We start from the raw sequence: 27632 nt of genomic DNA, 5'->3' as shown, positions 1-27632 counted from the left end.
GGAAAATCAACAATGTCAGGGTGGTGCGAAGCAGAATTTCTTTTACCACCCTAAAGTTCATTATTTTATTTATTATTATAACAGCACAGAATACTTATACTACAGAAATTTGCCACCAGTTACAATGGGGTTTTTTATTTATTTAAAAACAAAAAAACATCAACTTATAGTTACATTTAATGTGGTGGAACATCTGTGAATCGAGAAATGAAAAGCCACCTATCCACAAGGTTTTCCCGTGTTTGAAAAACATAAAGAAAACATCTTTACCTCTTACTTTTATAAAGCACTGACACTGGAGACTCCTTCTGTAAATGTTAAACAAATATCAACGTTTGCACGTGACGTTAATCCATTTATGCCCCCAAGCGAGTGTCCACTACACAAGTTCCTGTGACAGGATATCAGAATGAGCATGTTCATACACGACGGTGATTTGATTGACAGCCGGCACGACGGTCACAGCTGCTGTTGTAGGAGATTTGAGAATTCAACAGCGCCGTAGTGTCACTGAAATGATTATCTCGGTGACGGATCGTTCTGAAGCATGTTCCTCTTGCGCAATGTAAAAAAAACAAAAAAACATTTTTAACTGTTTTAATAAATAACTGAAATCCAGGAGTTACCTTGTTATTAAAAAATGTTGAAAAACTTTGACACGTTGTAAGCAGAGGGTGTGATGTAGTGCAAGCAAATGTGCATTAAACCAATATTCTCCACTATTTATTATTAAAGACAAATTGTTTATAGGAACCATTTTGAAACGTTAAGGAGCGTCTTTGAAGCTGATGCATAAGACGGATTTATTAACGACGCCACACTGAGACAGAGTCATGTTCAGATTGGAGAAGCTCCTCCGAGGAACCTCCATGGTCTCGATCAGAACGTGTTCGTACCGTTTCCCAGATTTGTCCTCCGCTGTAGAAACCACATCCCGGAGTGTGTCTGTGGGTCGGAACTGGCACATCAGCCTCTGACCGCACGGAGTCCGGAGAGCGAGCAGAACCCCTGTCTCGCTCTCCTGGCACTGAGATGTCGTCCTGACAGTCCCGCCAGACGCCCTCTCCGTCTCCTGATCACTCCTGAAGAAGTGACGGGTATGGAGCCTAGACCTCGAGGACTTTGCCTCCCTGTCAGCGCTGGACGCTGCCTCTTCTGATCTTTTCTCAATAGACGGGAGGACTTTGTATTTGTTTAGCGACAGCAGTGAGATGTCGAGGGTGTTCTCGACCGCTGAACTCGGATTATTGTGCCTAAAGAAAGCACGTGGGGATGGAGAGGAGTTCAATCTGTGGCTTGGCGTGGGTGGAGGATGAGAAGGAGGGTATGGGGGCAACGGACAATTCTCATGTAGTAGCTCGTCATCTGCGGTACGGGCCTCGGTCGCTTTGGGTCTGGTGCGTCCTTTGGCGGATTTTGGTCTGATCACATGCATGTTTCCTTCTAGAAAATGATAAGATAATACTTTATTAATCCCCAGATGGAGAAATTAGGGAAACAACACTTCAAAATGCTTGTGTAAAAGAAAAAAAAAAAAAAAAAACACTCTTTTTGAGTTGTACAGCTCTAAGTGCTGGAGATGCACACTATCGGTAAGGAATAAACATTTGTGGGTGTGCAATTAGATGAAAATAATCAACGACGTGGTTGGTGTTTGGGTCTGAAACGAAGCGGCGTTACTGTCACCACCCCAAAGATGATGATTTTCCAATACCAGCACATCTTGACGTGTTTTATTTCTCTTGTACCACGATTATATTTTACAATAAACACATTTTTTTTGTGCAACTTTTACATAAGGTGCAAGCATTCACTGATGCTCAAGAAGGTAACACGATACATTAAGAGCCAGGGGCATGTAAAATAACAATTTACACTGATCATCCTGTTCAAAAGTTTACACCCCCCTGACTCTTAATGTATCGTGTTGCCTTCTCGAGCATCAGTGAATGTGTGCACCTTTTGTAATAGTTGTGTACGAGTTGCTCAGTTGTCCTCAGTGTGAAAAGACGGATCTCAACATCATATAGCTGCACTTAAAAAGAAAGGGCTCAAATATACAGAAGATGCTGGAAAAGCGAAGAATGTGCAGGAATTGGAGGATTTTTCTGAAGAACAGTGGGTTTAACTATTCAGGATGAACAAGAGACTCATGAACAACTCTCACAAAACATAAACACAGTCGTCGATCCTCCAGGTTCATACACACAGTATTAAGAATCGAGGGTGTGTAAACTTTTGAACAGGGTAATTTGTATTAATTCATCTATTATCTTGTCTTGGGGACTATATGTGAAATAGCTTATTCTGGGCAGGACTAAATAAAAAAAAAACATGGGATTTTTATGATAGTATTATTTTGTAAACAATATTAAGATTTAACCGATTGTGCAAGGGGTGTGCAAACTTTTTGGCACAACTGTATACATTAAATATATATAGTCGACTTTAACATGAGGGATTATTTAATGGCGTTCAGCTTTACTATAAATAATAAACATATAGAAAGTATATAGATAAAGACTGTAACTTTACCTTAAGCTTTATTCTGTCGCGGAGTACTAAAATTTCGCACGCGGACATTTTCGGAGGCGTCAATCACGTTGCCAACACAGTAATGGCTCCTTGGCAACGACTCACGTGCGTCAAATGCACGCTAGACGGTTTTTTTTTTTTTTTTTAGGACGCCGCGTTAGCCTTTATTGCTAACTAACCGCGATACGACAATGCGTCCGCCATATTGGAAAGGGCCAAATCTATACAAGTGTACAGAGAAATACTGACCTGACCTAGTTAGAATTAGCTGTGACTCGCTTTATATGAAACGGTATGTGTTAGACGTGCGATATTGGCTGACGCTCTAAATACAACTTCATTCAATGAGTTCTTTTATTGGATTTGTTTTAATGGAGGTGCTGTTGACCTGTCTCTACACTCGTTTTCATATCTATGACGTGAACATCCAACATTAAACAACAGAACTAACGAGACTGTGACTGGTTCTGGTGGGATTTATTTTCATTTGCTTTCTGTTTGGTTCGTTAAGACGTGCAAATATCTACAACGTCCACTGTTTTCAACATTGATTACATACAGAACAAATGAATAATAATAATAATGAAACATGAATAATGATGTAGAATAAGTGATGTCATTTACGAGTGAGTCGGACTATTCACCTAAAAGAGTCGACTCAAATAGTGTGGCATATACAGGTTCATCTAAAAAAAAATTGAATATCGTGGAAAAGTTAATTTTTTCCCCGCAATTTAATTCAAAAAGCGGAACTTTCGTATATTATAGATTCATTGCACATAAATTGAAATATTTCAAGCCTTTTTTGTTTTAATCTTGATGATTACGGCTTTGAATGAGTCGACTCTTATTGGTGAGCTGAGTCAAATGATCTGACTCATTAAAACGATTCATATCACTGGTGTACAGGCATGAAGCAGCAATAAAATAATGTACATTAAGGTACATAACATTTCAAATATGTAAAACGTACTTTATTTCATAACTGTGTTGACTGTCACAGAATATTACATTCGATATATATCCCTTTTAACCAATAAATATGTGATCTAATTTATTTATTTTTTTAAATAATAAACTGATCATATCCCAGTGTATTTAGAAAGTTACAGGAATAGCAGGAATATCACAGTAACATCAAGTAAACATAGAATGCGTCAAGTAGTGCAGAGCCTATCTATGGTAATTCGAGCAGATTGTTTTTTGCATACAGGTCCTCTGTGATCTGATAAACTTCTGAGATGAGAGGTAAAGCTTCACCCAACAGCGTGACCACCTCCTGGTGGCTGCCTGCATTCAACACCTCGAAGAACGTGTCACGGCCTGGAAGAGCGCAAAACGCCATTCCGGTTGCTTTCCGGATGAGCCACGGGTGGTGCTGTGCCAGCGACGCATTATAGGCGTCGGAGCACATGACGGAGGTCTTACTGTCCTCAGTGCTGGTGCGCAGGCTCTCCAAGAAGAGCTGCAGCCAGCGCAGGGCACGGTGCAGACGCAGTAATGTGCGGCAGCCCGACTCTGGGTGGCTGCCTCGTTTGGTAAGATCCACCAGCTCGTTGTCCAACTCGTACTTCACCATGGACTGGACGGTGAGGTAATGCGTCCCGTTCTCGCCTGTCAGAAAGTTCTCCAGGATCTGGATTTTGTTGACTGCATCCTTGGAGATGAAGGCAAAGACGCTTCCCAGGCTGTTCATAAAGCTGGGGGGAGAAGAACACAGAGACTTCTGACTATAATACTTAAGCAAGTGTCTCATTTTTTTTTTCAGTTTGAGAGCAAAATGCAGATGACATCCCTCCAACATGTATATAAAACAGTGTACTGTGATGGACTGGTTTCCTGTCTAAGGTGTATTCCTGCTTTGCACCCAGTGTCCCCAGGATGAAGTGGTTACTGAAGTTGAATGAATGAACTAATGTTGGTTTCAAAACATTTGCTTCGGTATTTTTGAAAGCATCTTGGCTTTATTTAATTTCTTTACAAGATTGGCTCGGTACTTTATAAGCAAATGTACAGTATCACAGTATGGAATGAGCAATATCTTCATCCATCTTCAGTAACCGCTTCATCCTGGTCAGGGTTGTGGTGGATCCACAGCCTAATCAACACGAATACAGGAATACACCCTGGCACAAAGTGTGATATATTTGGTGGAAACCCACAGTGAAGTATGGTGATGGTAGCTTCATGTTGTGGGGATGCGTTTCATCAGCTGGGACTATGAAACTGGTCAGGGCTTAGAGCAAATGCTTTTTCTTGTATAAGTATACGAACACTTACAATCCAAACAAAACTTTATAGTTCAAACACGGAGACGTATGAAAGCCAACATGCTCTACAAATGAATATAACATGGTACTAATACACAGGAGCAAACAAATCGGTGAACACCACAAACCTCACAAGCTCCCGCCATCCTGATATATAGTACTTTAAAAAGACTTCCTTATTATCACTGAGACATGACTTAAAGTTGTCCAGAACATTCTGTAGACTGAAAGAATCTGCCATTTCTAGTTATTCTAGTTGTCTAGTTAATCCGGTTTTAACGAGTCAGAATACAAAGACACTTAACACTATTATTTACAATCAAGCAGTCAGAAACAAACAAACAAAAAAACCTAAACAAAATCATTCAGATCAGTTAAAAAACTAAGCAGCTACTCTAAGAACGCTGTATAAAACATGGATTACTTTCCTTACCGGTATTCCGTTTCCTCCTTCGGGATTGACAATGTTTCACTCCGCTGATTGGCCTGTTTTTTTATTTGATCTATACACTGTCCAACTACTATCTGCGTTTCAGAGAAGAAGGCGGGATAAGTCAGAATACAGGTGTACAAGAAAGCACACATCCCGAATCTGTTGTACAATATACATTCTTCCGGGTTTTGAGAGCTATGCACCAATTAAAGTGAGCCGCGGTGTCACGTGTTTGAATCAACCAATCGGATTGTTTTTTGACTGTCGCAGCATTTGTACATCATGTCCGCTGATTTTTTTTGTGCGCGTGAGGTTGTTTTCATGTTTTGTACGCATGTTGTGTTAAAGTAATTGCTATTTTATGAAGAAGTTACATGAGAGGAGTTGTGTATAACTGAAAAGGTTTGAGGTTAAGTGATAAATGTAGTTGAGGGGAGTGTCGGTGCAGCAAGCACTTTCATTATCAGCTAACCAACTCATCCAGAAAGACATTCTGAGCTTTCAAATAAAGTCATTCAGAATATATCAACTATATATATATATGTTATTTGTAAGATGCCGGACATCAAAGTGACGCCACTGGGTAAGAACCGTGCGTTTCTAATGTTATACAGTGTCACATTACAGTAGGGTAATATGTCTCTGTAAATGTACAGTGAGGAATAAAACATTTGGATAGCGTGCTATAATAGAAAAATAATCAACAACAGGGCGGTGGGATGCGGACCGAGTTGCAACAAGTGTTTTATTCCTCTTATACAACAGCAATATCCCAATATTACAATCTTTTATCAAATACATAACCACACATAGATAGAAAATGAATCAACACCTTCTGACCAATCAGATTCGAGAATTCAACAGTACTGTGGTGTACTTCATAACTCAACTGTTTGCCTGAATAATGGCTTCTTGTCGTAATTTGTTGTTCATTTGTTAGAGCATGGAATTGTCGAGGATACGGCCTTGAACTGTTTCGCTGATGTTTTGTAGGTGCTGGACAGGATGTCGGACGCAGCTGCATTCTGCTCTCTATAGGAGGCAAGAACATAATGCTGGATTGTGGGATGCATATGGGATATAACGATGACGTAAGTTACTGAACAGCAGAACAATGTCAGTATGATCTGCTCATGTTGGAGAAAAATGTCTCGGTAGTGCAGAATGTCTAAACTGAGTCTGATTTCTTCCTTTCCCTTATTAGAGACGCTTTCCAGACTTCTCTTACATCACTCAGAACGGCCGCCTCACAGACTTTTTGGACTGTGTTATAATAAGGTTTGTTTATTATTATTATTATTATTATTATTATTAAACTTAAAGCGAACCTATTACCTTTTAAAACATTACTTCCCATGTAGTGTGTTCTAGAGCTGTTTGTGGATGTAAAAACGTCTGCAAAGTTTAAAAGATCAAAGCGCATGACAAACGGAGTTATCGACTCCCAGAAGAAGGAATCGATTCTGAACAGCTGAAACGAGTCGTTAGTGATTCCAGACTTTACTTCCTGTACTAACCTACGTAGGTTTGTAACAAAAAGCCCCGCCTCCTGTCTTCATCGGCTGCTTGCTGACAGGCGGAGCTGAAAATGGTTATGTAGGGGGCGTTTCCTTTTTGAAACGCGCTGACAGCGGTAGACCAATCACAACAGACTGGGACGTCTGACCAATCAGAGCAGAGCATGCTCTCTATAAGGAGGAGTTTAGAACGGATCATTTAACGAGTCGTTTGTGACACTGGGGAAAAAGATAACGCTGCAGTTTAAATTATGAGCACGTTAAAGTGTTTTTTTTTTTTTTTTTACCTTGGATGCATGTAAATCTATTGTATGAGAGATTTAAAACAAAATTATGCACGTTTCAAAACCATTATAGATGCGCTTTAACAGTTGTACTTGCCCCACGATGGAGTACTGGTCATAATTAAGTATAATAAGGTCAAAAACCAGCATAAGATCATTGGTTCACAATCTTTCACAGTAGCTGCTGTAGGTTTAACAGAATAGCCAACAAGCCCAAGATTAAAACCAGGAACGTTGCTACAGGAACACTTAGTACCAATCATTAGCATTCTTCTTTTACCAGAATTGAAAAGAACGGTGTTTCTGCTCATCCAAGATTTTATATTTTGAGCATTTTCGCACATTTTGAATAGCCGTGCTCCTATTATAGGGCAAAATAAAGTTACTGTTACCACCACAAAGTTGATTATTTTCCTGTAAACGCATGGCTGAGAAGCGTCAGTGTGTAACCCAGCAATTCCGTTTTTGATTATTTAAGGAATGACACATTTACGTTACGTTTCATGTTGTGGAATTTCTGCAAAACAAGTCAGTTCCTGTTCTCGCTTATATGACCAACGCTACCAGCTATAAACAATCGTTCGATCGCGGAGATCTCCGTTATGAAGCGTTTCAGACTTTCCTATGGTGGAAAACTATACCTCTATAAGCACTTATTACAAAGCGCTGACACTGGAGACTCCTTCAGACAAAAAATGATATGTAAACATCTCTTCAGAGAAAACGTCAACGAGTCCTTGCGCATGTTGTTATGGACACGTATTCGAATGATCGCATTATTGAAAACTTTGCAGTCGGAGACCACTGTCAGAAACAATTCTGCCCAGTGTCTTTGATGAATCAAGAATTCAACAAAGCTGTGGTATGTTATGTTGGATATTTAGTGCCTAAATATCGGTTCAGTTCTCTGTAATTAGATTAGCTCTAAATTCCTCTCGCCTCATACCTTCAGCCATTTCCATCTGGACCACTGCGGCGCTCTTCCCTACATGAGCGAGATGGTGGGATATGAGGGACCGATCTACATGACCCACCCCACCAAAGCCATCTGCCCCATCCTGCTGGAGGACTTCCGCAAGATCACTGTGGACAAAAAGGGCGAGACCAACTTCTTCACCTCACAGATGATCAAAGATTGCATGAAGAAAGTAGTGCCGCTGAATCTGCACCAGACCGTTCAAGTGGGTACCAAAAAAAAAAAAACCCCTGTGTGGGTCACGTTACACCTCGTTTCCGAATATATTTATGATTTGTAACACAATCAAGGATTACTCGAGGCATCATCACGTACAGCATCAGTCAGTGTGTTTCCAGTACTGCAAGTGTTACTCGTACTTGTTTTGTAAACGCTCTCTCTTATAGGTGGATGATGAGCTCGAGATCAAAGCGTACTATGCAGGACACGTCCTCGGGGCAGCGATGGTGCTAATTAAAGTCGGCTCCGAGTCCGTCGTCTACACGGTGAGCGCTACACGCCTGGTTTATAATGTTATGTTCATTTATTCATCTATGAATCAGCATAGAATAGTGCATCAGAGTGATGTTTACCAAACGTTCGGTAACTTCCAGCTGGTTGGCTTTTATCAAAATACGCACGCGAGCCTGAACAAATCAGCGTTCCCAAAACGTTGTCCTTCGGTTCGGTTTACGAAAACCTTTACACACAGTATACTAAACGATTAATAACTGAGGTCTGCAAACCTGTCTGTTAAGTGAGGAACAAAACGCACTGTTCGAGGGAAATAATCACTGACGGGGTGGTGCGATGAATCATGGACTCCTCTCCGATTCTAATAATTCATCTTCAATGTGGACTCGGAGCAACTTGGTTATATACTTCAGAAATAACCTTTCCAATATCACGATCGATCATCTCAGACATACGCAGTATATCATGCACATGACACACAGTACGTGGAATCTTTCTGGCTTTTCAGGCTGTGCCTGGTTGCACTAAGTGTAAGTTTTGACTTGTCTTTACGCAGGGTGATTACAACATGACACCAGACAGACACTTGGGGTGAGTATTTATTCATTCGTACTAGCGGTGGAAAGTTCTAAATCGCACCCGCCGTAACCTCGTAATCATTTTTCTCCAGCGCGGCCTGGATCGATAAATGTCGTCCGGATATTCTGATCAGCGAGTCGACCTACGCCACCACGATCCGCGACTCGAAGCGCTGCAGAGAGAGAGACTTCTTAAAGAAAGTCCACGAGACCATCGAGAGAGGAGGAAAGGTCTGAACAACAACGTAAATACACGAGCAATGGCATGTTGGTCAGTTTATACACATGTGCGTTAATATTTGTATTCGTTTGGGTTTTTTTTTTTTAATATGATTTGACAGGTCCTCATTCCGGTGTTTGCTTTGGGAAGAGCGCAGGAACTCTGCATCCTTCTGGAAACGTTCTGGTGAGCACCGAAGCAGTCCGGCTTTATACCCACACGTAATTGTGAAATGTCCGAATGCAGGAATCCCTCTAAAACCCCTACCGGTTTCATTTTTAAACGAATGGGAGTAGTATGTGAGTAGCTTTTAGCTGATCCTTAACGAGAGAGACATTTCTGTTAATTACATAAAATGTATATCTATTTATCTGGGTAATTTAAATAACGCTTGTTTTGTTTTGTTTTTTGTTTTTGCTGTAAATATCTGACCTCCGAAGCTATTTCTAATCCGAATAAGCAGCATGTGTTTGCTTAAACAGGGAGAGAATGAATCTGAAAGCACCCATCTACTTCTCGACGGGGATGACGGAGAAAGCAAACCACTACTACAAGCTCTTCATCACGTGGACCAATCAGAAGATTCGCAAAACCTTCGTGCAGAGGAACATGTTCGAGTTCAAACACATCAAAGCCTTCGATCGCTCCTACGCAGACAATCCCGGACCTATGGTACGATTTTATTAGTATTCAGTCCCCTCCGAAACTATCGGAAACTATGTTTGTGCTGCAGAGACAAAGACATTTGGGTTTGAGACCGAAAGATGGATACGAGACAAGAGGTTAGGATTTCAGCTTTTATTTCCTGGTATTTGCACCTAGATGTGTTAAACAACATAAAACATAGGACCTTTTGTATTAGACCACCTGAGCAAAAGTATAGGAACAGATCAGTCTTGAAGTAAATGAAACTAAATAACACTTAATATTTGGTTGCATATTTTTGGCTTGCAATAACTGTGACTCAGTGACTTCACTGAATTGTCGGTTTGATCTTTTGCGATGCTTTTCCAGGCTTTTACCGCAGCCTCTTTCAGTTGTTTGGATTTTTTCAGGAGGGGTGGATTACGTGGGGGGTTTCAGTCTCCTCTTTAGGAGGTGAAATGCTGCTAAATTGGGTTAAGGTCTGGTGATTGACCTGACAGTTCGAAAACATTGCACTTTTTTCCCCTCCTCCTTTGTCCAACAAAGTCCTTGTGTGTTTTTCTCCCATAGACAGCTCTCTGATCTTCATGTTGGCTTATCTTTCCAACAACAAATGCAGCCTTCACGAGCGAAACTGAAGGCTAAAACCAAGACTAGTGGTTCACAGCTTTTTATTGTTTAAACATTCAATCTAACAGGACACACCTGGGTAACACCCATCAATCACGTGTTCCAATATTTTTTTTCTAGCCTACAGATTGAGTGATCCGACACAAAATGTGCTATGTCCTAAGTCGTTTAATACGTTTACATAGAAATAAAAGCTGAAATTCTAAACTGTCTTCTCATGTTCATCTTTTGAACTCAAACCCAAATGTCTTCAGTCTACAGCGAAAAAGAAACGAATTGGCCTTGCCGTCCCGAGAGTTTCAGAGCGGACTGTATATAGAATGAAAGAGTCTTTGTGCCGATCCGTAACTCCGGGTCCGTATGTTTCAGGTGGTGTTCGCTACTCCGGGGATGTTGCACGCCGGCCAGTCATTACAGATCTTCAAGAAATGGGCCGGCAATGAAAAGAACATGGTGAGAGATTATAGTGACGTAGGGCTACGCAATATGGTAATTGTTATCGCGATATTTGGGTTTTGCAGTGCTTATACTATATATCGTGTGTGTTTACGATATACACAGCTCATTTTCACTCCCTTTGTTTCTCAGCACTTAAGGCCGATATATATTGTCAGTACTTAAGTGCGGAAAGTTATGCGTATTCAGAGTCTAGTTATGCACGTGCTTAAGTCGCATGTAGTTCATACGTTCGAGGTTACCGGGGTGTTTTTTTTCTTTTTCAAGAATAGAGGCGTTTGGGCTTTACAGTTTCAATGACAAGCTGCATATTTTCATTTTATTACATGCAAGAGAGGAATAAACAAACCGGTGACGAGACCACACCACACCACACCACTGTGACACTCATTAGTTTCCTGTTTTATCTACCGTACAATATATAGTCCATTTCTGTAAACTGGCTTCAGGAGGTGAATCTTGTCTGATTTTGTCAAATTAATGATTTCTGGCAGGTCATTATGCCAGGGTACTGCGTGCAGGGAACAGTCGGACACAAGATTCTGAACGGCCAGAAGAAGCTGGAGATGGAGGGAAGAGCCACGGTAATGACGCGATTATCCTCTGAGCTCTGCTTCATGCTTTAGCTGATGACTTTTCACTTGCTCGTGACCCAGCAGCTGCTCTGCACGTGACATTAATACACACACAGGCACGCAACATCTGATCGTACATATCACACATACGGATGTACATGTACACTCAAATACACATGTTACAAAGTTTTGGCCGGTAGTGTATATACATAAATACATACTCGTGTTTTGTCTGCACTCACTTTACTCCTGTACGCAATGTTATATTATCTGTATGGGCTATTTATTGTTCTTGTGTGTGTGTGTGTACATGTGTGGTAACAGCTGGAGGTGAAGCTGCAGGTGGAGTACATGTCATTCAGCGCTCACGCCGACGCTAAAGGCATCATGCAGCTGATCCGCATGGCCGAACCTCGCAACATCCTGCTAGTTCACGGCGAGGCCAAGAAGATGGAGTTTCTCAAGGACAAGATCGAGCAGGAGTTCAGTGAGTGCAGCACACACAACGCAACCTTACATTAACACACCTGTTTTATCAGATAATATTAACCTAAAAAAAGGAAATGAACTACGAGCACCCCATTCCATCATTGGCATCCGATGAGAATGACTCGACGGCACAGTGGTATAGTCTGCGGTGTATGTTTACACAGGTGTACTGGTATTTTTCATCACGAAATGTCAAAAACCTTGACATTTCGATTTTTCAAGAAGGAGGCCATTTGTCAACCACAAACTTTTCCCCTGAACCCACTGGCAAATTTACGAAATTCTCTTTTACTCACCACTAAGCTTCAAAGAAGACTAACGTTTAAAGACAGGATGCCATGAATTTTGTTTTGTTTTGTTTGTTTATTTGTTTTTCAATTCAGTGACAAAGCAAGCCTTTTTGGGGTAAAATAGCCTCAAGATTCTGAAGCTTATGACCAGAAAAGTGTACAAAAAAGATCAGACGCTTCATGGACCACATCTGAGGCTGTATTTGGACAAATGATAAAACTGACACCTTGACCTCTAGAAGACACATATTAGTCATCGCTGGCTCAGATTTATTTATTTATTTTGTTTGAATCCTTTGTTAAGGTGAAAAAAAGCTTCGGCCTCAGGAGTTAATCACTCAGTCATTTCTTGCCGCTTTGCTCCGCCTCGCTCGTCGATAAAATCGTTCTCATCCACGTTCCTGTTTCTCTCACTGCAGATATCAGCTGCTTCATGCCGGCTAACGGAGAGACCACCACAGTGACGACCAACCCGAGCGTACCGGTGGACATCTCGCTCAACCTGCTGAAGAGGGAGATCGCCCTGGGAGGTGCTCACTTAACACGCCACAAGCTAGCACGTTCACTCCAAAAGCAATCACCGAGATTAAACTGAAACGAGTCCAGCATTACTAGCCCAGCGAAGCCATCGCACTTATTCCAACACCTAACTAAATTAAAACAGTAACTTAACTCCAGCAGTAACACCAACAGGATCTCGGAAATGCCTTTAATGGCATCAAACGTTTAACAGTTTTTTATTTCTTTCCCCCACCCGTGCCAGGTCCTTTACCCGACCCTAAGAAGCCGCGCACCATGCATGGAACTCTGATCATGAAGGACAATGTACGTCGATTACATTATTATCACGATCACTTTACCTAGTGACCTTTGCTTATATGTTCCATTCTGACTATTGATTTTTGAAATGGTGGTTGTTTCTCGTTCCGTGTGTGTGTGTGTGTGTAGACTCTGAGGCTGGTTTCCCCAGAGCAGGCTTTAAAGGAGTTGGGACTTTCTGAACACCAGCTGCGTTTTACGTGCCGCGTGCACCTGCAGGACCCTCACAGCGACGCAGACACACTCGCCCGCATCTACAGCCATCTCAAGAGGTCTCACACACACTCTCTCTCACACACACACACACACACACACACACACACACACACACACACACCAACCTGTTGTCTTTAAGAAACTCTAGAGACTCCATATTGATTGTCATGGTTACCTTCTGTGCAAAAGCAGTTGGATCAAATGAGCCACATTGGCAGAAATGTGAAGAGGTGGGGGGAGGTGAGGTGGGGGGGGCACTATTTAAATTGTAAATATCTTTGCTGCCAACACACAGTGAAGTTAAATCCAAAATCGGTTTTCTTCACTACATAGGGTGTAACAGAATAATGTCGTAGAGAATGCCAAATCACATCTACAGACTCCTGGGATAGGTTTCTGTAACTTCTTACATGCAGGAGGATTTTTTATGCTTAATATGTAAAGACAATATACAGTGCCTTGCATAAGTATTCACCCCTAAACCAATACCTATAACAGTAGAATTTCACATTCTAAATGTAAAATTCAATATAGTTAGAAAAATCATTTGCGAATTCAATTTTTAAAATAGTTGTTGTTTTTTTTTTTTAAACAAATATGTGAAATTAGTTCTGGCGCAACCCGTTGGCGTCAGAATTCCCATAATTAGCTGGATGCAGTGAAAGTGTCATATGAATACAATGTAAGTACACCTGTAACACTACAAAACGTGGAGAAGTCGAGGAGGGTGAATACGTGGAAATAAGACGTGCCAGAAACGGCATTCGCTTATTCACGCCCGAGCCCCTTTCCCTACATTTTAGTCTTGGAATAAGTAAACACGTTATTTATTTATTATTATTATAACTATTTGAAATGTATTGAAACAATGACATTCATTCCGTCAACACTGTGTTTTTTATCCGGAGTGTGTGTGAAGTTGTTGTGTTTTTTTAGCATAAACACAGGGGGCTTTTTTTTTTTCCATCCTCTAAATAAAAATGTTGTGGTTTACTCGGTGACTCATTTCCTCCCACACGTCGTGATGCCTTTCCAGTTTTTAAATGTCATCACAGCGCACTGAAGTACAGTGTGTTTGTTTTGTGGTTCTACCCTGACCTTAATCGTAACCCTTTTTCCTCACGCCTTATTAGCATGCTCAGAGGTTACAGCGTGCAGCACCTTCCCGACGGCACCGTTATCGTCGAGTCCATCGTCCTCAAAGTGTCTTCGTCCAGCGACGAACCCAATCTTAAAGTTATCCTGCTTTCCTGGAGCTATCAGGTAAATGTCGTTGTGAAGCACTGATACACACTCAGACATACCCATACAGAAGGTATGCTCCGGCGTATTCATATAGGTGAACAAGGTGAGTACTCGGAGCGAAGTTTACTCGTGTCCCACAACGTGAGAAATCACCAAAACGAAACAAGAGGCTTCTAAAAGGTGTCGTCGTGACCGTCTCGATCTACAGAACGGCTCTGAAATAGGAAGCGAATTGAAATTGGAGAATTCAGAAGTTGAGGATATGAGAGAGGCAGTTGTGAAAGGAAGAAGTGAGCGTGAACATCGTTAAGGAATATTTACATCCCTTTCAGAAAGGGAGATTCAAGCGTTTGCATTTTTTGTTCCCGCTATACACTTGCCACTTTATTAGGAACACCTGCGCATCCATGCGGTTATCAGTCGGCCAGACGTGTGGCAGCAGAACAATACATAAAATCATATCTCAGGTCAAGAGAGTCAGATTGACACCAGAACGGGGGCAGTGTGATCTCCGTGGCTGTTTTTGTTAATGCCAGATGAGCTGGTTTGAGGATTTCAGAAAGTGCTGATCTCCTGGGATTTTCACACATTTCAAACAGTCTCTAGAGTTTGTATGTTTGTGTGTGTATGTGTACATACATATATATATATATATATATATATATATATATATATATATATATATATATATATATATATATATATATATATACACACACACACACACACTGCCGGTCAAAAGTTTGTGGACACTCGACTGAAATGTTTCTCATGATGTAAAAAATCTTTTGATCTGAAGGTGTGATTAAATGTTTGAAATTCGGTGTTGTCGGTAAAAAACATAATCGTGCCGACATATTTATTTCTTTCATTAGAAAACTAACATTTTATTTACAAAAAAAAAATTTTAAACCGACGACTCGGAGCGAAATATTCCGAAAAGCAGCCGATAAGAGTCCAGCGTCGGTGTGAAGTCCTTTAATCCTGTTTGAAAATCATCTCAGGGAAATTTCTCAAGAAAACGCCAAGAATTCATTTCTGGAAATTCTAGGTGAAAAGGGCGTCGACTTTGAAGATGCTAAAATATTCAATTATTTTGATTTATTTTTGATTTTTTTTTTTTATCACATCATAATTCCCATAGTTCCATTTCTGTTTTGATGACTTTATTATTATTATTATTATTATTATTATTATTATTATTATTGTTATAAAATGTGGGTGAAAAAATCAATACAGAAAGAATGAGTGTATCTAAACTTTTGACTGGTGTTGTGTGTGTGTGTGTGTGTGTGTGTGTGTGTGTGTGTGTGTGTGTGAGAGAGAGAGAGAGAGAATAATACCAGCACAAATGTTCCACATGGTGTGTGTGTGTGTGTTGGTGTGAGTGAGAGAGAGAATAATACCAGCACAAATGTTCCACATGGTTAAATCTCCAGCGTAACCCTTCACCCCAGCGGAATTTACCGTGTAATCACTTAACAAACTGTTTAACACTCAGAGCCCGAGTTTAGTTTTATTGATCTTTTTTTTCTCATTTTACCAGCATAAATGTCACAGACCAGCATTAATTCACACACACACGTCTTTATTTAGCTGCAGAAGCAATTACAGTACAGTTGAACAATCATTTATTAGCGCTAAAGACAAAACAATAGGAGTGAAAATCTCTGAAAAACTATTTGCATGAATAAACAATAGCTTATTAAACGGATTAAAAAAATGTACTCTGAATAATTCTTAATAAGTTTCATTATTATCGTTGCGAGCACACGTTTTAATATATAAAGTAATAAAATGATACATGACTAGAATAAATATAGTTAATGAATATATAAAATGTATAATGTAATGATAGAACAGATTTTTCTCATGTTGTAATGATTATTATTATTTCATTCTATTTATTTTCTTAGGACGAAGAGCTCGGCAGTTTTCTTTCTAATCTGCTGAAGAAAGGACTTCCTTCCGGATTGTGAGTGTCTACTAATATTGTTCAAAATGAATGAATTAAACCTCTTGTAAAAAAAAAAAAAAAAAAAGACGATGATAAATAAATAAATAAATAAATACCACAAAAAAAAAAACACAAAAAAAATCACTTCCCCAGAATGTGTTGCTCTTCAAAAACATAAGTATGTACACCCTCTCTACACTGCAAGACGCTCCACACAGTACAGGTTACTTTTAGGATCTGAAACTTCTACAGTGGTGTGTGTGTGTGTGTGTTGATATGCAAGTATATATATAAAAGCTGTAGAGCTTTATTGCAAAACTGTGTGTATTTACACACCTACTGAGATAATTAGCATAAAATGTTGCAGTAAATATATATTACACTATACAGACAATATATTCAGTGTTCAAATGTCACATTGTCTTTGACACTTTCACTGCTCACTTTGTTTTCTTTATATATATATATATATATATATATATATATATATATATATATATATATATATATATATATATATATATATACACAGCTATGATTTGCTGTGGTAACTATGGCAACAGAAATGCCCACCTGGCGAAAGTTTAGGCACAGCGTACAATGCATTTTTATTTTGCACCCACAGAGATCGGATTACACGAAGTTTCTAGATAAACACGAATTCCACCGTTTCATTTCATACACAACTTCAGTGATTTAGAGTCGCTGATTAAAACCTAAGCATCTCATTTAAACCTTAAGATTGCGCAGCATGATGGCTAAAAAAAAAAGAATAATAATAATAAAACAACAACTAAAACTCATCTTTTCAGTTCTGTCATCATCCATAACTCTTCCTTTCCGTCGACCAGCGTATAAATGTTTCCATTGAGGAATAAACTCGGCAGCCATTTTGGAAATTGACCAAATGAACTCCTCACTAACGTTTTCATGGTTGCTATGATGTCACAGTTTGATCGGTTTGCCACGGCGTATGATTGGATGGTAACCCAAGGCTGACTTTTTCAAAGTACTGATTAAAAACGCATTTCTGTCTATAAGCATCTACCCAGTGAAGTTCCTTACTCCAGTGGTTCTCATCCCTTGGATTTCACAACCATTCTCCCTGGGCATAAATCCTCCTAGAGCAGCCCTTTTAACTGTTGCAAACATGTTACATTGCTACCTCTGCTGCCGCTCCTAGCATGTTTCAAACTGTAACGTACACAGTGGTCAAATGCACAGAAGAACACAACATTACCCAGAAGTAAACCATTCAACCAAACAACTATTTTTGGCTAAGCAGCGCTGCACAATGCTGCTCTAGTTACTTTTTTTCTTTCCTCTTTCCTTCCACTCACTCACGCTTTCAACGTCCAACAGCAACAAGATAAATACAGACAAGATTGTATGCAAAAGTCATTGGATTTGAGCTTTTGTTTCCTTTTGTTTGGTTTTTGTTCTATATACACAAGAGTTTTATGTACAAAGATTACAAAATGAAAAATACATTTTTCCTTCAGTTTTCAGCCCCTGGTCAATCAATTATCATTTCAAACAGTAGAATATTTCACCAGAAAACTCCTTCCAAGCTACTCGTAAGGTGTATGAGTCACATAGGCGCCCCTCCTCATCTCGACAAATGGAGATTGTTTCTTCATTGAGCTTATAAAGTCTCCGAGATGGCGTAGACGCCTCTTTTCTTCTTTGGCTTCAGCTTATTGAAGTTCCATTTGCAGGTCCACTTGCAGTGGCTGGTGGCGAAGTAGTACAGCACAGGGTCGAGTAGGCTATTCATGCTGACCAGCGCCATGGTAACACGCCTCGCTTTGTAGATAACGTCAGCTAGCAAGCAGTTATGGATGACCTGAGTTCGCCACAGCACGTGCAGCAAGTACACTAGGTGGTAGGGCAAGAAGCAGAGGACTGTGATGGCCAGGATGGTGTAGATGATCCTCAGGGCATTGCGCGCTGTTCGCGTCTTGATCCGTGCGATCCGACGCGCCACCACCGGGTAGAGCACCAAGATGATGATTGAGGGAAGCAAGGCGCCGAATACCAGGCTGTAGGCGCTGTACGGAGCCAGATTCGTCTTCCATTCGTCCTCTGAAAAGTTCTCGAAGCAGCTCACCTGCGCCCCGGTCGTATGCATATCCGGAGATGTGAACATGAAGGTTAAAATGGTCGTCCCTCCGAGCACCCAGAGGCAGGCGGAGACAGCCGCAGCACAGTGCGTGTTACGGAGCCGCAGGTACATGTGGGGATGGACGGTGGCAAGGTAGCGGTCCACACAAATGCAGCTCATGAAGGCGATGCTGATGTAGACGTTGGAGAAGAAGAGCGTACCGGTCAGGCGACACGCCGTGTTTCCGAAGGTCCAGTTGTTGTTGTTGAGGTGGTAGTGAATGCGGAAGGGGAGGACGCACAGGAAAATGGTGTCCGCCACTGCAAGGCTGATGATGTAAACGCTGGAGGGGGACTTGTGCTCTGTTTTGAAGATGAAGACGTAAAGAGCTCCCAGATTCCCCAGCAGACCGAACACCATCACGAGGATGTAGGTGATGGGGAACAGGTAGAACTGGAAATCGGCACTCCACTTGCCGTCGCATGAGATGTTGCTGGAGGTGTTCATCTTCAGAGGGTTATTCTGGTTTCTTTCGTAAAATAAAGGTAAAAACATGTACGTAGTCAGTTTCACGTTTGATCTGGAAAATTTTTATCAAACTCTTAAAAATAAGAATACAGCTTCCAATTGCAGCCGAAAAGACTTTTGCAGTCTGATGCCTTAGGAGAACCCTATTAAGTTGCGAAAGAACCTTTCACTCTCAAGTTCTTTAGAGAACCTTCTATTTACTGGTGCGTTAAAGATCCCAGAATTGGTTCTTCACAACAGTGCCAAAAGGAACCATGTTATCATAAGTTCTCTAAAAAAAAAAAAAAACAAAAACCCTTAGTTAGTGCTTTAAATAACCAAAATAACGTTCTTAAGAGTGATGCTAGGAGAACCTTTTCCAGTCCCACAAAGAGCCTTATAGAGTTCACTTTAACCTGGTAAGGGATAGTACCTTGAAGAACCAATCCACAAACATAAAGAACTACTTTAATCGCAAAAGAACCATATAGCTCAACTCAAGAACCAGGTACTAGGAAAAAATGGTTCATGACGAGAAGAAAAAGCGATGAACTTTACAGAACCGATGGTGCTGTAAAGAACCGTTGAAGAACCCTTATCGTTAAGAGTGCACGTCTCTTATTAATTCATTGTATCGCGATGAACCGATACGCCATCTTCTTTCTGTTTGACTCTAACATCAGATCTAAGATCGCTGCTATACGATAATCACAACATCCAATTTTAGATCCTTATTCTTAGCACACTAAAGCTTAAAATCAACAAAACTGTCTTAAAATGTTAAATCCACAGAAGATGACGAAACATCTTACCACGTCTTTTGGAGTTCGGGTGTAAATCAGTCCTCGATAAAGCGATCTCCTGACATGTGCCTTTTTTTTTTTCCGTGCGTCTCTTCAGTCACCTCGCTCAGACACTGGTGGAAAACGTTTCTTCCACCTCCGTGGTTCACACTCGACATAAAAAAAATACAAGAGCACATGCAGACAGGAAGTCATGTGGCGAACGTTCTTCCCCCAACCTCCGCTCTGTAAGTCACACTCGGAAATAAAGCTGCTGTAATGATGTTTGGACCGGTGAGCTTCACCCACAGGGGCTCTGCTGTACATTTAATACGTACATCGTTTCTATTTATTCACCCCTGAGTTGTGTATAGCGCTCCGTGGGCTTGTGTTTGTGGTCCGCCCTCGAGCTGACGCAATTAGATTAGACTACATTAAATTGTTCACATCACCCCAAGATAAAATATGCAAAGAAAAGAATCTGTAGCACCTTTCAAAAAGATTTCCAGCTTTCTTTAAAAAAAAAAAAAAAAAAAAAAGGCAAATGTGATTGTGTGAAATAAACATTACACACAATGATTCACGTTTTCCACTCAAGCAATAATAGACATTGTTTATCTTTGTTTTTGTTTTAAATTGTCATTAGAACTTTTTTTTTTTTAAATAATCATATTTTCTCTGAAAAACATGTAAATATATATAGATATATATATATATCTCTCACAAAATGTCGAACTGAAACGTCACCATGCGACATTAGAACTACAGATGGCATTGTGTGTTGTGGACAGATCAGACTTTTTTGGTTCAAAATAGAGTCAGCAAGTTTACTGATTTTAAACAGTTATAGCCTACAAGGATATACAGTACATATCTGATCAGCCATAACATTAAAACCACCTGCCTAATATTGTGTAGGTCCCCCTTGTGGACTCCACAAGACCTCTGAAGGTGTGCTGTGGTATCTGGCACCAAGATGTTCGCAGCAGATCCTTTAAGTCCTGTAAGTTGTGAGGTGGGGCCTCTATGGATCGGACTCGTTTGTCCAGTACATCCCACAGATTCTCGAACGGATCGAGATCTGTGGAGTTTGGAGGCCGAGTCAACACCTTGGACTCTGTCATGTTCCTGAACAATTTTTGCAGTGTAGCAGGACGCATTATCCTGGGGAAAGTGGGCACATTAGGGAATACCGTACATGAATGGGGTGTACTTGGTCTGCGACGATGTTTAGGTAGGTGATACGTGTCGAAGTAACATCCACATAAATGCCCAAGGACCCAAGGCTTCCCAGCAGAACGTCGCCCAGAGAATCACGCTGCCGAATTGTCTTCTTCCATTAGTGTATGCCCAAGGCATCACTGAGCCTTGAGCGACAATGACCGGTTGTCCTTCCTTGGACCACTTTTGGTAGGTGCTAACCACTGCACACTGGGAACACCCCACAAGACCTGCCGTTTTGGAGATGCTCTGACCCGGTCATCTAGCCTTCACAATTTGCTCCTTGTCAAAGTCGCTCAGATCCTCACACTTGCCCATTTTTCCTCCTTCCAACACATTGAAATCGAGAACTGACTGTTTACTCGCTGCCTAATACAGTATATCCCACCCCTCATAGGTTCCAGTGTGAAAAGATAATCAATGTTATTCACATCACCTGTCAGTGGTTTTAATGTTAGGGCTGTGTGTATCGGTGTATAGGATTATAGAACTGCTAAATTAATTGGCACTGTGTATTTGTAACGAAAACACACCATATTAATGTTTAGACGGCGGCATAATGCAACGACAACACGCTTTGTACCTCGAGTTGTCGAATCAAATCAAAGACGACGTGCGTCCGGAACTCTTCACTTCGTCCGCACCACGCGTTATTCAAGAAGCACTTTTAATAGGAAGTCTTTTCTACAGGCTGATACTCCGATGCGATATGTGACATGACAAGCTTGGAGTCAGTTTTTATTGTTTTTAATGATTTGTGCTTCCAGAGAGTTGCGGTGAGGAACTGAAACAAGCTGCTGAATTGAATAAGCCTGCAGCCTCTCTTGACCCACTTTGTCCCCCCCCCCAAAAAAAAAAAAACCCATCAGAAGTGCTCCTGAAGATGCAAACCTCATAAGAGAATATGAAAACGCGTCTGTTCTTATTACCTTATCATCCATTTTATGAAATCATATACTATTGTTTGGGGTTTTTTAAAAATCTGTTTATCTTGTGTTATCAACTCATTAAAACGTGTCATGTTTTCTAATATGCATCTTGTATTATGAATCGTTTATCGTGCTGATACAGTGTGCACTTCGCTGATGGATTTATCCCAAAGCGAGGCATGAGAGTTCTACTCTGTTTTCAGCTCTGGATTTTACACTCTTCTTTTTTTCTTTTTCTTTTTCTTTTTTTTTTTTTTTTTAAAGATGATTTAATCTGACACTGTAGCATGTGTTGCACAATCTGACATGATCTGTATGTGCGAAGACCTAAACCAGAAGGATTTTTTTTTTTAATCTCAGAAATAGAAATAGTGTGAACCGTCTCTGACAGTTCCTCAACCTCAGCTACATCACTCAGGTCCATCACTGGTTTCAGCTCGGGGCTGTGTTTGTTTGTTTGTTTGTTTGTTTGTTTTGGTTTTGTTTACACTTACCTGCAGTTTTTTCCAACAAATTTATCTAGTTTTATTTCCCAGCATATTAACAAATTAGTAGCCTGATTGAAACCCTCCTCAACCCTGACCAGGCATTTACTAAGGATGCTGTAAATGGTTCATGTTCATGTACATGGTCTTTCTTTGTCCCACAAGATTCTTATCTAACCACTCAAGAAAGTAAAAACCTCTCACTCATGCCTTTTGTTGTTGTTGTTGTTGTTATTTTTGGATCGTCCAGAATCCCAGTCTTGATGCATACCTTTCTTGCACAGCTTTCCAATAATAAAATGATAATGCGTACTCTATTTGGATCTGTATTCGTATATATATTTCGAATACATTTTTTCCTTGTACATCAAATAATTTTTTGTATTCAGTTCCATCCCTAAAGCACAGTACCTAATGCGTTCAACCTTGATATGCAAAACTACAGGAAATGCCACATCTTTCCTCATCAGGTGATTTTATTACACAAGCAGTACACCAGATGGCGCTGTTCATTTGAGTTCTTTATTTCGTATTCATTTTCTCTCTGGATTTTTTGGATTACATAGCTCTGCTTTCATTTTAACCTTACTCACGTCTCTTATATAATGAAATATGCATCGGATTTTAAAAGAGAGAGAGAGAGAGAGAGAGAGAGAGAGATGGAGAGAAAGAGACAGAGTGAGAGAGATAGAGAGAGAGACAGCGAGAGAGAGAGAAAAAAAGTCCAGAGGCCAAATGTTCCATTAGTGAATCCTAGCACATAATCTGTTGATGGAAAGGGCAGTCAGGGACATAAAGTTGGATTTGAGTCGATAAAAACAAAGCATGTAGAAAACTATACACAGAAGATGTTTGCAGCGAAGATTCCAGTGAAGGCTTACGGGATGAACGAGGCATTGTGCACTCTGACCTTTAACTTCGCGTCATGTCTATTGACTCCTCGGCACTTCAGAGGCGTCCTACACTTCCTCTGTGGACGTAGCTGGCATTCTGTTTGGAAAATGATTCAGTGCGTGTCCGTTATTTCTAATCTCACCTCTTTAATTGTCTGGGGTTTTTATTCCCCCCTTTACAATGCTGAGGACTCAGATAGTCAAAGAATCCTGGAGGAACTGTTTTTTTCCTGAGAGTGATGGTCTGGAAGTTCTTATATTGACTGTTGACCACTTTTACGTTTATTCTTATTGATAATTCCCCCCACAGTGATGTACTGATGTCTTGTGACACAGGCATATTGTGCATTTGAGAATCAAGGGCCTGGGATTGGGATTTCTGATCGATAGTAAAGAAGCCGTAACATCTGAACTCTTTCCTCCTTTCTTGTACATCTTGAGTGCAGGGTCAGCCATGATACAGCGCCCCTGGAGCGGAGAGGGTTAAGGGCCTTGCTCAAGGGCCCAACAGTGGCAGCCCCTGACCTTCTGATCAGTAACGCAGCGCCTTAACCGCCAAGCCACCACTGTCCCCGTGAGGTGTGTGTCTTTGTCACCCTTCCAACTCTGACCCTGATATGTTCCTCTTGGCTTCAGACTGACTGTGACCTCATTTTGGGTAAAGCCTAAAACAGCCTGTTTGGACTTGAGAGTTTACAGCGTCTATATTCTTTATATGGCATTCTGAGCCTGCTTATGTGATTAGGCTCGCACTAATGCGATTAAGACAGATTCGCATAAAGGTCAAGGAAATGATCAAGCGACAGCTCAATTTTAGTGATCTCATTCGGGGGTAAATTTCTGCACATCAGCACTTTTTAGCGTGACCGACCGTGTTATACTTTTGTTATAACTTTAAATAGATTAAGTTTTAATTGAATTCTGAACAGGTGATGGTTGTAAATCGGCTCGGCTCGATCCAACCTGCTCCCGGACTAGAACTTTACGTATCCGATAGGTGTCATAACGGTTTGTTTATAAATGACAGCTCGTTTAAACATTTCGCCAAAGTCCAAATGGTACGCACAATCACACGAAACTGATTAATCGACTAACTAAATTTCTTCCCTGCTGATTAGCATTAACGGAGACTGCAGCCTTCCTGAAGCTAAAAAAAAAAAAAAATACAAACATCTGAGACACCAAAGACCTGACTCTATGAATCAAGGTCAGATTTCAAATGTTTCCAGACAAGCCCTCACCTAGGATCCCCAGGGCAAGCGGAAAAGAGGCCAACCGTGCAACACTTGGTGCTGAGACCCGGAGGTGGACATCAAAAGACCGGGCTACTCCTGTAAAGGAGGGCACAGGACAGGAATGTCCCAGGAAGACACATGCCCCAGGAAGTGTATGATAAATGAATGAATAAGCCTGAATAAATCAGCCTTTAGCAAGCTCGCTAAATGTCTCAGATTTTTTGAGCGCCAATGTCAAGTCAGTCCTTCTCTATGGTGCAGAGGCATGGTGGACAACTAACAAAAAGATCTTCATCAAAAAAAAACAGGTGCCCAAAAGGGACAAAGAAACCATAAGAAGATCCTGCACATGGGTTGGACACATGCTTCAAAAATACTCCAGTAAATGTTTCCAGACAAGCCCTCACCTAGACTCCCTAAAGGCCAGTGGAAAAGAGGACAACCATGCAGTTCTTGATGCCGAGACCTGTAGGTGGACATCAAGAGACTGGGCTACTCATGTAAAGGAAAACGCATTATGTTGAATGCCTCAGGAAGACAATTTAGCAAGCTCACTAAGTGCCTCTAGCAGTAGTCATCCCCATCATCATTTGTATATAGAGGCTTATTGATGTCCTACTTCTCTGGGAACACAAGGTCATTGCAAACGACGCAACCGAGTGTGTTTGTGTGGTGCAAGGATTCAGCAGCAGGGGTCTGAAGTTCCACACAGTATCGTGCCTTCCCTGAAGAGCACACACCTGATTCACCTGGTTTGGTAGGTAAATGTAATTCTGCCCAACTCGATGACTTTCAGCATGTCCCAGCTGCATTTATCCTTCAACCTGGTCATGAAGTATCCCTCGGTGAGAAGCAAAGCTTAAAGCATTTTTTTCCCATGACCAAATCTCTATCTACAACATCTGTAGTGTATTTGTGATTGCGACATATTTCCCTGTACTGACCAAAAAAAAAAGTGTAGAAATCCTAAACTCACTTTTCGAAGAAGTCTAAGACCAGATGTTGGAGCGTCGGTGAACATTTCCGATAAAAGAATTAGGAAGTTAAGCTCTAAATCAGCCAATCATTTATTCTGGGTCCAGATTAGTAGACAGAATGACTTTTTATTTGTATTTTTTTGCTCTCATACATAAAGGACCTGTTTTATTAAGACTTTTTCTTGTGTATATCTCATCCCAAGATTTTACTGTTACATTCTAAGGTATAAATATTTCAATTGAGCTCTGGTCCTATGACAGATTCATTAGAGGTTCTACATAGAACCTTACAGCAGTATTAAAAGTGTTCCATGTAGTACCCCTACGCGAAGAATCCTTAACTATGCAAAGAATCCCGTGTAGATTAGGTAGTTTTGAAATGAACAGCTGCCGGTAGACGTCCATTATAAGTGAGCTCAGGTTTTCCTTTCTGTTCTTTTCGCAGTACAGGGAAACATGTCGGAGTTATTATCTGTGGTAATCACACACACACACACACTTCAGATGCATTAGATAAAGATAAGAGTAAAAAAAAAAAAAAAAGCTGAGTATGAATTTAAACTCAGAGTTGGTACTGTTAAGGCTGTTTAATTTTCCATAAGAATGGTGTATATGCACAGAGTCAGCCAAAAGCTCTTTTCTGTGTTTACGTCATCTGAAACCTTGTTTTCGCCACATAATCCGCCTGAAATTATCGACCAAAGCAGACGCCGCAGAAACTGGGATTTACCGGATATGCGTTTATATAACACACTCTCCGACGGAAACCTTAGCCTTAGCCATAAGTGCTGAGAGGGTCTCACCATCTCAGATCCGTTTAGCAATCCGGTCCATCTAAATGTGTTTGGGTGTCTGAGGCAAGACGAGACGTCGTGGACCTCCGAGATCAGGGAATCGAGCGCGTAAATGACTCAATCGAATGAGTTCGATAATGAATCTATAGTCAGGATGAAAATTCAAGGATGCAGAAGGATAACTTAGAATATTAGCATGGATTCTTTTTTTGAAAGGTCACTCTGGATTAAAATGAGGTGGGGAAAACCTGACAGCAACGACTAGTGGACTTAATATATATTAATATTGACATTACAGATAAATCATGGATCAGAGAGAGCAGATTTTCCATTGAAACACTGAGTGAGAAGAGTCTGGTCTGATCCACACCTTGGTTTTTGATTGGATCTCGCACCTGCAGTATGAATAATGTTAAACGCTGAGTGTTCAGGGGTGCAGAGCAGATCTTGGCTTCCTCCGACAGACCAGAAGGAGAGAGACTGGGAGGGGGAACGAGGAGAAATGGAGAGAGGAAAGGGAGTGAAAGTAGGTCATCGTCGCCGAGCCTCGCTTCACATCTCTCTCTAAACTGAACCTCTAAGCTGCTCTACTGCATGTGTCTGCCATAAGAGGGAGATAAAAAACAAAATGTGAACTGAGCTGACAGACAGGAAACCCCTTATTGTCCACACACACAAGCTTCTTCTCTTTTTTTTTTCTCCTTTTTGATACTGCAGTATCATTCATGCTCTATATGCTGATGGTAACATCAATAGCAAAAATGTACCCAAAACCAATTCAGTTCAATTTTATTTGTGTAGCGCTTTCAACAAGGGACATTGTCACAAAGCAGCTTTACAGAAACATATAAACACAGGATACAGATTTTAAGTGTGTGAATTTATCCCTATTGAGCGAGCCGGTGGTGAGGAAAAACTCCCTGAGATGATACGAGGAAGAAACCTTGAGAGGAACCAGACTCAGAAGGGAACCCGTCCTCATCTGGGTCACAGTGGATAGCGTGAAAGTAAAAGAAAGTTCATTATGATTTTATATGAAGTCTGTTTGTTGAACTAGTCCACTGTTCAATAAAGTGAGTGCAAGATTGTATGTGGTGATTGCAGTCCCAAGGCCATC

The 27632-nt window shown here is 40.8% G+C and overlaps 4 protein-coding genes across 5 annotated transcripts; 1 reads left to right on the top strand and 3 right to left on the bottom strand.

Annotated features, from left to right (window-relative positions):
• Positions 1-51: 51 nt before the first annotated feature.
• ubxn10 (UBX domain protein 10) lies at positions 52-2725 on the bottom strand. The gene is made up of 2 exons (XM_017486476.3): positions 2536-2725; positions 52-1443 (listed from the first exon to the last, which is right to left on the bottom strand). The coding sequence occupies exon 2, from the start codon at positions 1433-1435 to the stop codon at positions 767-769; it is 669 nt and encodes a 222-aa protein (XP_017341965.1). The 5' UTR covers positions 1436-1443; positions 2536-2725; the 3' UTR covers positions 52-766.
• Positions 2726-2995: 270 nt separating this feature from the next.
• On the bottom strand, positions 2996-5232 carry cptp (ceramide-1-phosphate transfer protein). 2 transcript variants are annotated; one of them, XM_017487709.3, is made up of 2 exons: positions 4934-5232; positions 2996-4235 (listed from the first exon to the last, which is right to left on the bottom strand). In XM_017487709.3, the coding sequence occupies exons 1-2, from the start codon at positions 5044-5046 to the stop codon at positions 3713-3715; spliced, it is 636 nt and encodes a 211-aa protein (XP_017343198.1). In that variant the 5' UTR covers positions 5047-5232; the 3' UTR covers positions 2996-3712. The 2 variants fall into 2 exon arrangements, with proteins under 2 accessions (XP_017343198.1, XP_017343199.1); XM_017487710.3 differs by lacking the exon at positions 4934-5232 and adding an exon at positions 4698-4894.
• A 271-nt stretch (positions 5233-5503) lies between these two features.
• Positions 5504-22933, top strand: ints11 (integrator complex subunit 11). The gene is made up of 18 exons (XM_017487711.3): positions 5504-5821; positions 6232-6329; positions 6443-6516; positions 7992-8220; positions 8402-8500; positions 9025-9059; positions 9139-9277; positions 9388-9452; positions 9749-9938; positions 10911-10994; positions 11492-11581; positions 11897-12059; positions 12771-12881; positions 13115-13176; positions 13300-13442; positions 14520-14649; positions 16548-16606; positions 21970-22933. Exons 1-18 carry the CDS (start codon positions 5794-5796, stop codon positions 21980-21982), a joined length of 1812 nt encoding a protein of 603 aa, XP_017343200.2. The 5' UTR covers positions 5504-5793; the 3' UTR covers positions 21983-22933.
• LOC108276216 (lysophosphatidic acid receptor 6) lies at positions 17100-20133 on the bottom strand. Its single transcript, XM_017487708.3, has 2 exons — positions 20012-20133; positions 17100-19221 (listed from the first exon to the last, which is right to left on the bottom strand). The coding sequence occupies exon 2, from the start codon at positions 19197-19199 to the stop codon at positions 18234-18236; it is 966 nt and encodes a 321-aa protein (XP_017343197.1). The 5' UTR covers positions 19200-19221; positions 20012-20133; the 3' UTR covers positions 17100-18233.
• Positions 22934-27632: the final 4699 nt, after the last annotated feature.

This window comes from Ictalurus punctatus, chromosome 15 (assembly GCF_001660625.3).
Source record: "Ictalurus punctatus breed USDA103 chromosome 15, Coco_2.0, whole genome shotgun sequence".
NCBI lineage: Eukaryota > Metazoa > Chordata > Actinopteri > Siluriformes > Ictaluridae > Ictalurus > Ictalurus punctatus.
This window is presented reverse-complemented; position numbering and strand designations above follow the sequence as displayed.